The sequence below is a fragment of the Babylonia areolata genome, chromosome 2, assembly GCF_041734735.1.
Source record: "Babylonia areolata isolate BAREFJ2019XMU chromosome 2, ASM4173473v1, whole genome shotgun sequence".
NCBI lineage: Eukaryota > Metazoa > Mollusca > Gastropoda > Neogastropoda > Buccinidae > Babylonia > Babylonia areolata.
The window spans coordinates 40,068,232-40,080,374 of record NC_134877.1 but is presented as its reverse complement, the minus strand read 5'-3'; the positions used below and the strand labels follow the sequence as shown (position 1 = coordinate 40,080,374).

Here is a 12,143-nt window from a genome sequence, read left to right as displayed (position 1 = left end):
GCCAAAGACAAGAGTGAAAAGCCATTTGCCATGGCATTTGTTCACCTCATGAACAGTGATGGGACCACCATTGAAGACAGTGTTCATGAACTGCTGGTGTACAAGGTCAGGGCCTGATACTTTGTAAATAATGTTTTGTAAATCATAATCTTTAGTAAGATAATATTTAGTACCAAGAGACATGTCACAAGGCATGTGAATCATGATCTTTAATAAGATTATGTTTAGTACCAAGAAATATATTACAGGCATGTATGGACTTTTTTCATCCTTCATATGGTAAGAATGGGTCAGAAAGAGGGCAACTGTTACCTGTTTTCGAAATCTGGGTATTCTGTCCAGGAGTTCACCTTGTCGATTCAAAATATGCTTCCAGTGGAATGTTCTCTACAAGATGCCTATGAGCTGCTGCTGTCTTAGTCATTTTGACCATCTGGAGTATGGAGAAGCTCCATGGTGTGCCTTGTGATGTATCTTTAGTGCTGTGATTTACTTTGTATCAGGTTTAGATGTAGTAATGCTGACTTTTTTTAAATTATTATGTTTAACTTGAAACAGTTTGTTGGTGTGTGTGTGTGCGGAATGATCAAATCATATCAGGTAAGTGTGTGTGTGTATGCGTGTGTTTTTTGAACAAATATAAAATGCTGCCAAGAGTTTCTCCTGTATGAGTCTATTCAAAAGTGTGAAGTAGAAAATTATGAAGGACTTTTTTGTGAAGATCGGAGCGGATGGGGAGGGGAGGGAGATGGTGGGAGTGTAGGGGGGTTGGAAGAGTCCATTTGGAGCAGGGGATAGAAGAGTGTTTCTTTGAGTTAAAGTAAGAAAACGTGTCTGAGACCAGGAGCAGGATGCTGTTTTGGCAGTGAAGCAAGTCTCACACAGTTTTTACAGCAGATATAATGTGGAGTAAATGGACCAGTCCACATGCCTTGACATCTCCTTGAAACTGAAACTGAAACAGTTGCTTTCTCATTGTTGTCACCTGTTTTTTTGTACAAACAAAGCTCACCCTGTCTGTGGTGCTGCTGCTGCAGGTGGAGAGCAAGAAACATGATGATCCCATGGCCTACCTGAAGCTGCCGCCCACAAAGCAGATGCTGGAGATGTCTGGGAGTCATGGGAGTGCCAAGGGTGTGCTGATGTCTGGGCCCTACACCCACAGCACCCGGGACAGCCTCTTCATCTCCACCTTTGTCTGCTCCACCAAGCTTACCCACAACGGTCAGTGTCTTCACGGCTTTTTTTGTTTTCAGTGTCACCACATTACCTATCAGTTGTGTCTTTTGCTGTTACCACCAACAGAAACAGAAGAAACTACTGTGCCATTGATTGTTACATTGATAGATGAATACTGGATTTTAGTAATTCAAATTCTATTATTTTACAGGTTGATTTCATAACCAAATCTGGTATGTAATTCTTAAAATGTTAACACTTCAGCAATGGTCCATTTCCAAAGTAAAGGGGGTTTGTTTTAGCTGTATGCCTGTAAAAGTTAGGCAGGTCATCAAACTAGGGTCTGTACATGCTTTGGGTAATGATATTTACACTTGATGATGATATTAATGTAATTTTGAATGGTTGTTTTGGGGTGTGAAAGAGTTTTTTCCTCTTGATCTCTCAACAAACAAAGCTTCTTTTGTTTTCATTTCTTTCACATCAAAATTAGAATGATGCACATCTAAAGTTTGATTTTGTTAAGGATTGAGATAGCTTGTGAATTTTTTTGTACTTTGAATATGCCAGTGTGGGTGGGTGTGCAGGTATTTGCTGAGTGTGGCCCAATTTTGTTCATTCTTTATTTCAGTGAATTGCCCTTGAAGTATCTTCCATTTCCACTTTATTGTGTTTTTATGTATTTACCTCTATGCTTATTTTTAGTATTTCTTTTTCTTTCATGTTAATGTATTCTATTAAGGTATCGAATAGATATTGATGTAAAATATGCTATTTTTCAGGATAATTGCTCCTCAATATCGGCACGTAAGTGCAGAAATTAACTAGTTTTTCAAATTTATAGTTTGAATTTGGCAAAAACAGCGAGATATGTTGTAATTTAGAGTTTGAACTATGCACTGGTACAAAAAACTCGATTTACCCCAGATGGACCCTCAGCACTGTTTTTGCCTGTAGCGCAATTGAATGCAGCGCGAGTTAATTGCATGGGAGACGGTCACATTTTTCTGATTATTTTCAAATGTCCAGTCCAGAAGATTTGTAAATCTGTTGAAAAGATAGGGGGAACAAATAGACTTTGACTCCAGGGAGCAGTACCTTTTAACTACCAAAAGTTATAATGAAGTTTTTGCTGTATGTCTTAAAAAGTGATGAGTTTAGTGAATTATTTAGAAATATATTTCTTATTGATCTGCTGCAGTCAGTTTGTCATATCTACAGATGATCCCCCCCCCCACCCCCCCTTTTTTCTTTTTCTTTTTTTAGTTCTGTGGAATTTTAACACATTCTCCTGTCTCATCCTCTGTGATTGCGAAACTGAAAGGTAAGAAATTAAAGACATGATACTGGCTTCATGTCTAGTGTCATACACATGTTTTTGTTTCTTCACATTTCTTGATATTTATAACTATTCATCGCATCAAGTGTATCTCTCAGTTATTTATGCATCACGTTTTTTGTCCAGTGACAAGAAGAACAAAGGTCTGATAGTTTTATTTGTTTGTTTAATTCTTTTTTAAACAATTTTGTTTGTTTAATATTTTAAACAGTTTCCCTTTTTAATATATTCCATTCTTCCTTATGTCAGCAGACTGAAACAAACTATATCTGCATAGTTGTTTCTTTTCATACCAAGTTAATGTGAACATTCATATACATGTAGATGTACCACATTCACTCTCAGACCAATAGAGTTTGCTTTTTTCTCCTTGCATCATGTACATGACATGAGCCATCATGTGGTGTGTGTGCGTGTGTGCAGTGGATTTGCTGGGTCTGCTGAAGTGGCAAGAGGTGTTGAACAACACAAAGGCCCTGGAACGGCACCTGCATCACCTGATGAAAGAAAAAGGAGAAGAAATTGTCAAGGTGAGTGATTTCTTTCAGCCCTCTTGATAATTTTTTTGCATGTTTACTGTAGGTCTTATATGATATATATTTTAAAAGACTTTTCTTTGTACCTTTCATTTCGAGGTGCTCGAAAATATGTAAAATTAAAGCCTTAACCCATAGCCTGCCAAGGGATTTAGCAAATAACTGAATCTTTTTTGATGGGGAATTATAACAAAAAATTGGTAGGTCTAGAACAGAAAATTATTCTGGATTACTTTCTCAACTGACATGGGTAAAAGTATATATTTTCTGAAAGGAAAAGGAATTGACAATACAGAAAAAAAAATTGTGATGATCAAATGAATATTTGATCCACAAGATTTGTTTTTCAAAAATAAATATCACATATACACAAGAACAAATACACACACACACACACACACACACACACACACACACACACACACACACACACACACCATCCCCAACAAAGAAATGTCTGGATCAAAATCATCAACTCACTGGTCTGCAAATAGGCACCCCACCATGTCCAGCTGACTGTCCCCCTCCACCCCCCTTCCCTACTTGACCCGATCTCTTGCTTTGCTTTTCATACTGTAATCTGATACCTCCTCCATCCCTGCTACCCTTTGCGGGTCTGTCTGTCACACACTCTCAAATCATTCAATACTGTCTGCTAGAAAGTGGAACTCTGTTCTGCTGTTTGTGTGAAGAGTAGGCTGATATTCTTCACCTTCCTCTTCCAAAGAATCATCAGATTGCAGTTTATCTTTGTCTTCTTGAAACATTCATTCTAATTTTCATTGAGCAGTGGTTAAATCCTGTTGTACAGTTTACATTTGATTGACATGCTCCATTCAGCCAAAATCACTTGAAAAAAACACATTCCTTTGGTACGCAGAGTGTTTCCATGTTGTTATTAGAGCTAAAGCTACCAATAGAAAAATTCCAAAAGACCATAAAACCTTTCACAAGACAGAGATATTCAGCTGCCATTTAGATACAGTTTTCATGGCAGTGGCAGGGGAGTGAATTATCCGCTGTTTGAGAATGGCTTATGAGGCAGTCTAAAGGTTAAGATGCTATACCATTAATTGCTCTTAGTGAAATGATTGGGACCTGCATTGAATATGAGATAAATATAAATGATTTTATTCCATATTTGAAGTCTTAGAGATTTGCTTATTGCTCTCATATGGTTTTGGATGGTGATCTGCGTTGGATGTGAGGTTTAAAGCCTGTATTTGACAAGTGTACACTAAAATGTGCATGTGCAGGTACACCATGATACACATGCTGTTTATGTTTGGTTTAGAAGTTTCTTGGATTCAAATCAGTCAACCACATATACAATCCACCAGGCAAGTAAAAGCAGTTAGTGTTACAAAAGTGTATTGAGACCTTCAAGAAAACCAATCTGAAAATACTGAAACAGAAATTTTAGGGGTTCCTTCTTTCGCTGTTTTCAAAAATTGAGTGATATGACTAAGCTGATATGGATTGAAAGTAGTATTTTGCTCTTGTTTTATGTGCTTAATGTTTGCTTATATGTCAGGATGTGTGTAGATCCATTGTGTTCTTCAGCACTTCATTCATTGGAGGATGTGCGCTTTGGTGTGTTACAGTTTCTTCAGGACCTCCTGGACTCTCTGTTCAACATTCTCCTGCAAAACACCAACAGTGAACTGTGTGATAATCTGGTCTTCAATGCACTGGTTAGTTGACTGCTCATGCTGTCTCGTATTCATTTGTTACTAAGTAAATTGTTGACTTAATTTTTATGTTGATGATGATGATTTACAGATGATTATATACAAGGTGTCATCATCCACAACAGCATTATCATTGTTGTTAATGAAATAAGAGCTTGATTTTCCTGATTTACATCTCAGATGGTGTTTTTGTTTTTTCAATGAAATGTTTATCTTCGTTAGTTAAAAACAAAAAATACTTGTGCAGGACTGGAGATAAATTCAAAACGATTTAGTTGTCAAAGGTGAGTAGTATTTATGTTAGCGGGAAACATCAGAAGGAAGGTATCTCTGCTTTAATCAATAAAAATGCATGTGTGTAATGATGAGTGGCACATCAGAAGCTATGAGCTGATAGGGTAGCTTTGAAAAGGAAGGGGTTGGGCTTGATCAGAGACTGATGTTGGTATTTTAGCCCCAGGGTCCCCATATTAGAGTTAAGCAGCAAAAACAAAACAAAACAAAAACATAAAAGAAACACACCAAAAAACAAAAGAAAAGTATTCTGAGCATTTCAATTCACGGGATGTTGTTTTCTTTCTCTTCTGTTGTCTCTGTACAGTTGGACTAGCCACTTCCTCTTCCCCTGTCCCGCATCCCTTTCCCTTATGTATATGTGTGCCTGTGGCTGAAGCACATTAAACCATCTGAGTCTGGGTCCTGTTTTCTCTGTCAGTGATTGTGTGGTGATGTATGTTTCAGGTGTACATCATAGCGCTGATCTCAGATAGAAAGTACCATCAGTTCCGTCCTGTGCTGGATGCTTACATTCAGACCACCTTCAGCTTCTCCATGGCTTACAAGTGAGCAGCTTTTTCATTATTTTTTTTTTTCCTCTTACACACTCAGGCAGAATGAAACAATTTGATCATCTGACATCAACATAATATCTACGATGTCGGGGACAATGACTTGTTGGATGAGCTGCTTTTTAGTGCTCGGACCTACTGCTGGTTTGTAACATCATTTGGTTGGTTAGTAAAGTTGTTACAGTTACTGATTCCAGGTGTTTGTTTTTGTTTTTTTTCAGGACAGTTTCTTTTCTTAGTTTTTCATCTTAAAATTTCATGGATGCGTAACAGCTGTCAAAAGTGCAGAATTGTTGACATGTGTTATGCTGATAACAGTATTTATGTCAGTAAAGATATATGTTCTATACTTTTGATCAGCAGAGAATGGTTTTCAACAACATGTGGCTTAGTTTTGATTGAGTATCTTCCCTTGCAACTGAGAACCACTGGAAATATTGGGAATTATGAAAATGTTTAAATTAGACAGATTAGTGAATGCAGAGTTAAGTGTTGATTGTAGATGTTGTGCTTTGGCCTACACAGAAAAGCTAATCAAGAAAAAAGCTTTGCAGAGTTTATCCAGTATTTTTAATATGCATTTGTATGTCAGAGGGTAGTCAAAATTGAAGTCCCTGCACATAGTTTTCCTAGGGTCAGATAGTTTCATTCTGTTTCTCATTTTTCATGTTTGCAGCAAGCTTATTGTGATCCTGAAGGATTATGTGGATGGTGCAAACAGCCAGAATGAGCATGAGATGCTGCTGAGAGCTGTCAAATCCCTGGAGTACATCTTCAAGTTTATCATTCGCTCCAGGGTCCTGTTTGCCATGTGAGTGATGTATGATTTGTGTGTGTGTGTGTGTGTGTGTGTGTGTGTGTGCAAGCATTTGTGCATATGTATTTGCATGTTTGCGTGTGCGTAGGGATGTTTTCATACACCTGATTGAGGAGGAAACCCATTGCATTTTTTTTTGTTTACCTCTGGGATGAGATCTGCCATGAGAATTAAACCCTAATGAAATATCTGAAGTGCTTCGGTTTACTTAAGTTGTATAGGAAGTAAGCTTGAGAAAAGGGAGAAAGCTTCTAAAGAAAGTTGTATTCAAAATATGGAATTGAAAACAAGGTTATGTATCAGCTCCTTGGTGAAGGATAAAGCGTGGATTCCAACCTGCGGACAGTGGTACTTTTTTGAAATCTTACATATTGTCAGCTACTAGAATCATAAGCTGTTGTGGTTGCATGCATTTGACTTTTGCTTTTATGACTACCATTGTTGTTGCTGCTAGTATGATTGCTGCTGCTACTACTACCACTTCTGCTGATGCTGTGTTACTGCTGTTGCTACTACTACTATTCTTCTTTTTATCATTATTATTATTATTATCATTATCATTGTTGTTTTTATTATGGATACTTGTTTAGTGCCTATCTTCGATCCGAGACCAAACTCTTAAGTGCTTTACAAACAGCGTCATTTGCACAACAGGCTGTGTGCTTGAGGAGAGTTGACTGACAGCTGCCTTTAGGCACTCTATCATTTGTTTCTTGTCATACAGTTAGGCTTTCAATTGCACACACATACACAAGCATATTTAGTGTTATTATTGCTTATATTGGTGTTACTATTGCTGCTGCTGCTGTGTAACTAGTGCTGCTGCTGCTAAAAGTATTGCTGTTGTATGTTATTGTTCTGATGGTGTTGGCTTTTGACAGGATCAATGAGCAGCGAGGCAAAGAACAGTTTGAGATTTCCCTGAAACAGCTGCTGACCTCCATCAACCACATGATGCTGTACAAGACAGAGCACACTGTGGCTGTTCAGGTGGGGCAGTGTGTATGCTTGATGGAGTTAAACAGGCTGGAGTGAAAGAGAATGTGTGTGTGTGTGTGTTGTGAGAGTGTGTGTGTGTGTGTGTGTGTGTGTGTGTGTGTGTGTGTGTGTGTGTGTGTGCCATGCTTTTAAAATGTATCATATGGGACACTGTTCATATATATGTTCACTGGTGGGAAAAGGCTGGAAAGCAGGGGAGTCTGTGTGTGTGTGTGTGTGTGTGTGTGTGTGTGAGAGAGAGAGAGAGAGAGAGAGAGAGAGAGATCACATGGAGTTACTGTGATGAAGTATCTGACTGGGAGAAAACTATTCTTTCAGGGAGCAGCGTTGAAGTACATCAGTTTCATCATCAGAGATGTCATGACTGTCTTTGATCCAGTGGAACTGAGGTAAGCTAGAGCGTTATATCCTGCATTAATACACAGTGGTGTTCATATTTGCATGAGTTTATTGATGAATGTATTTGAAAAGTGTTGTTTTTTGTTTTGTTTTTAATTACTGTTTTTGTCTGGTGTGTTTAGGGGGTGAGGGAGAGGCATGTGTGCTTGTGTGCATTATTGTATGCTTATGTTGGGGATAAGAAGGGTGGGCAATGTTGAATCTTAACCAGAACCTTGAAATATTTGAGACACTTGGAAAAAGAAAGTGTACCAGTGAGATGTTTCAGCACTTAAATGTTATGTCAGTTAACATTTAGGTGTTGTTGAAAGTGGGAACATTGGGAAAATGGTTTTGAAGAGATCTAAGAGTAAATGTGATGTTGAACGTTCAGAGGAGATAGCGATTCTAAAAATATGTGTCCTTTTGAATGTTGAACGATCATGTAGAAATGATTAACAAGTGTTTAGAAGGGTGTGCCGTTGAATGTCTGGCCATGAGCGTAGAACTAAAGATGGGTGCATCAGTGAATTTCTGGTCAACAGTCAATTGATGGTGGATTTCATCGGCAACGTGGCCAAGGACCGCCTCATCAAGACCAGGATGACCTGCATTGACCAGATCATACAGACAGACCTCTTCAAGCTGCCAGGTCAGTCACTGGGCTTTCACAGTACTCCTTCATTGGTTTGTGTTGTGATTAAAACTGTCTGTTAAAGTTATAGATCTTGTTTTGTAAATGCCATTTTAAAATGAGAAAAAAACCTCTCGAAACTGGAAGTTAACAGATAAAAAAAGCATTTGAAAAAAAAAAATTCAAAAATTTAAGACAAAATATTACTGTAAGTTATTCAGATAATTCATCAAGATTTTGGTTGTCAGTCCCAAAGACAAACCCCCATATCACAGTCTTTTTCAGTAATAAGTAATTTGTGTTATATTTGACAGTAATTACTCTGGTGAAATATGAACATAACTGAGCAACAGAATAAAGTGACAGAAATACCAGATTTTCTTTCTTGATAGTGGGGAACATTTGCAGAAACTTTTAAAAGGCTTTGGACACCAAGAAATCATGAAAATAATAGTGCAGAAGTAAACACCTTCAGAAAGGTAAGAGGAGTGTTGGAGATCATGTTGAATATTGGATCTTCAAACAAAGTCATAAAATATGATCTCTCCAACAAAAGTAATCCTTACATTAGTAACAATGCGTAAGACACACATGAGGCTTGTTTTCAGATGTGAGATATAATCTTGTTACCAAAACAAAATTACAACATTCATTTCATCTGGCAGCAACAACAACAACAACAACAAAAACTCTTGAGAGGACACGAACAACAACAACAGCAACAGCAACACACAAAAGGAAGAATTATTTTCTTTAAGCAGTCATTTAATTGCTTTTACTATTCACTGACATGCCAGTGGTGCAAGCTGCATCAGCTGTTGACTTTCCCACCTTGAAAACAGGTTCCAGTGAGCTGAAAATAAACTTACTGGGTAGAAATGCTGGTGGATCAGAAACAAGCTGCCCAGAAAAGAAAAACAACATTATCTTGATCACCTCTTTCTCCAGCTGCTGTGTTTTTTTGGGTTTTTTTTTTTTTGTACTGTTTTCTTTTGTTCTTTCCTGGCTTCATATTTTTGTATTGCAGTTCTGTGGCTTTTTTAGTCTCTGGGTTTCTGAGGCATACACTCACAGAGTGGAGTGGTGTATTTCTGCATTGTTTCCAGTCTGCTGATTTTGTTTTGTTCTCAGCAGACTGGTATTCGTATTTACATGGCAAATACATGCTGCTTGTGAGCGATGGCAACTTGTTAATGAAATGCATTTTAAGGGAGAAAAAAAAAAATCCTTTCTAGTTTATATGTATATGGTTTTCAAATAAGTAAAGTGGCTCTGTGCCATTACATTTTGTTCATCGTAAGTGCTATCTCATGGATGAACCAGCGTTTTGGGTTTATGCAAAGGTTGGACATCTGCTGTCTTATGTTTGTTTCATTTCTTTTCAAGCAGATGTGGTGTAGCACATACCAGTCCACATGCTCTTACACCTCTTTGAGACTGAAGTTTCAGTTTCAAGGAGGTGTCAGAGCATGTGGACCGATCCATATATGCTACACCACATCTGGTGTAAAAAAAACAAAAACAACAACAAAAAGAGCCAAAAGACAGCAGATACCTGACCTTTGTTTAAACCCAACCCTGTCCAAGGTCTGTTTAAAACATTAACATAAAAATGAAATAAAACAATAAAACATAAATACAGACAATAAAATACAGTGAAGGGAAGGATACGTAGAAGGCAAATGATTGAAATAAAAACAAAAACAAAAATAAACAAGAACGAAAATGGGCCATGCTCAGCGATCCTGTGCATCTCACACATGCGCACACAAGCTAAAAAGTGAAACAGTTGTTTGTGTTATGCAGAGTGTCGGCGGGTGCTGCTGCCAGCCATGCTGCAACACACACGGGAGCTGCTGGAGAATCGGGAGGAGATGGACAGCTGTGTCAATGTGCTGTCCCACATCCTCAGTCAGCTCTGGGGCCCCGACATTGTAAGTGTGCTGTTTGTACTGAATTATGTGAGTGTGGTGTTTGTATTGTCTTGTATAAGTGTGGTGTTTGTGTTGTGTTACTTTTTGTCACAACAGATTTCTTTGTGTGAAATTTGGGCTGCTGTCCCTGGGGAGTGTGGGTTGCCATATTGTATTGTATTGTATTGTATTGTATTGCATTGTATTGTATTGTATTGTATTGTATTACTTTTTCTCAACAGATTTCTCTGTATGGAATTTGGGCTGCTCTCCCTTGGGAGAGTGGGTTGCCATAGAGCATTGTATTGTATTCTATTGTATTCTATTCTATTATTTTTTCTCACAACAGATTTTTGTGTGTGAAATTTGGGCTGCTATCCCTGGGGAGAGTGCGTTGCCATGGGGTGTTGTATTCTATTTTATTGCTTTTTTTTTTTTTTTTTTAGCAACAGATTTCTCTATGTGAAATTCAGTCTGCTCCCTTTCCTGATGAGAGGGTGTCATCACAGTGCAGCATCACCCATATATTATTATTATTATTTTTTAATTATTTTTTTACCTGCCTGCAAGTGTATTTCTTTCACTACCATAGTGGATTTTTCAACAGAATTTTACTGAGGTCAACACTTTCGTTGAAGTGGAGGTGGGGGTGTGGTGGCCTTTTCAAGGCCGTGCATCAGTGTGGAAAACCAGTGGTCTCATGTTTTTTCCCAATAGGTTAATTGCTACATCCAGAAATATGAATTGTATCTGCAAAAGAAAACAAAAGGAAATAATAATGAGTCTGAAATTCTGACATGGTAAGCTTGTTCATCTCATCTGAATTTGTGCATGTATGTGTGTGTGTGTGAGTGTGTGTGTGTGTGTGTGTGTACACACGAGAATTTCTTCTTAAAAGTTAATCCCTTAAAATCTTTTAATGGATCTGAACTTCATGTGTGATTTTGAACTGGAGTGATATCTTAAAAGAAAAAATGGTGGTATGTGGATTCATATTGCATTACAGTACGACTGCTCAGCGTACACAGGAATTCAACCTTGTTATTGGCTGTATTGCATATCATTTTGCATCAATGGTCAGGGAATTTTTTTTTTTTTTATCTTGTTTAGATCTTTGAATTTCTTATACATTGAAGCCTTTTGCTGTTGAAAGTGGTTTGTAACTGTGTGCATGTATGTGCAGATGTGCATGTGCATATGCATTTTTGTGTGGTATACATTGTGTCTTAAGTTTATATGTGTGCTGTGTGTGCTTTGTGTGTATGTGTGTAATTTATTTATCTATTTATTAATTTAATTAAAATTTTTATTCTTTTTTTTTAAAAATTTACTATTTGATTTATTAATTCATTGATTTAATCACTTATCTATTTATTTACCTTTGTATCTAATTTTACTTCATTTCTTTTTGTTTTCCCACAAGGCCTTACTAAACGTGTTTGGTTATATTGTGGTCAGGCATCTGCCTAGCAGATGTGGTGTAGAGTATATGGATTTGTCTGAACGCAGTGACGTCTCCTTGAGAAACTGAACTGAGCTGATCTTTGTGTGTGCATGTGTGTGTGTGTGTGTGTGTGTGTGTGTGAGAGAGAGAGAGAGAGAGAGAGAGAGACACATTCTTGACACTGAATAAACTACCTCATTGTTGATGTATCTCAGGGCCCCATTGAGACGGACATCACTGTCATCATGAAGACCATCCTCCGCACAGTCATCCAGGCAGTGATTGGCATGGACCGTAGTTCAACTCTTGTGGTGAGTAGTATTGATATGAATTATGTGGGTGAGAGAATGTGGGATGACTGGACA

At 37.8% G+C, this 12,143-nt stretch overlaps 1 protein-coding gene across 8 annotated transcripts in view; it reads left to right on the top strand.

Moving 5' to 3' along the window:
- The window catches only part of LOC143301147 (dedicator of cytokinesis protein 1-like), a 93,729-nt gene that overhangs the window by 28,294 nt on the left and 53,292 nt on the right, over positions 1–12,143 (top strand). For all 8 annotated transcript variants that reach the window (XM_076615263.1, XM_076615253.1, XM_076615230.1 and 5 more), the window contains exons 19-29: positions 2–105; positions 1,038–1,224; positions 2,942–3,048; positions 4,659–4,748; positions 5,487–5,587; positions 6,270–6,404; positions 7,292–7,400; positions 7,728–7,798; positions 8,333–8,439; positions 10,228–10,355; positions 11,994–12,089. In XM_076615263.1, coding sequence (XP_076471378.1) covers positions 2–105; positions 1,038–1,224; positions 2,942–3,048; positions 4,659–4,748; positions 5,487–5,587; positions 6,270–6,404; positions 7,292–7,400; positions 7,728–7,798; positions 8,333–8,439; positions 10,228–10,355; positions 11,994–12,089 — 1,235 coding nt within the window. The remainder of the gene's footprint in view (position 1; positions 106–1,037; positions 1,225–2,941; positions 3,049–4,658; positions 4,749–5,486; positions 5,588–6,269; positions 6,405–7,291; positions 7,401–7,727; positions 7,799–8,332; positions 8,440–10,227; positions 10,356–11,993; positions 12,090–12,143) is intronic.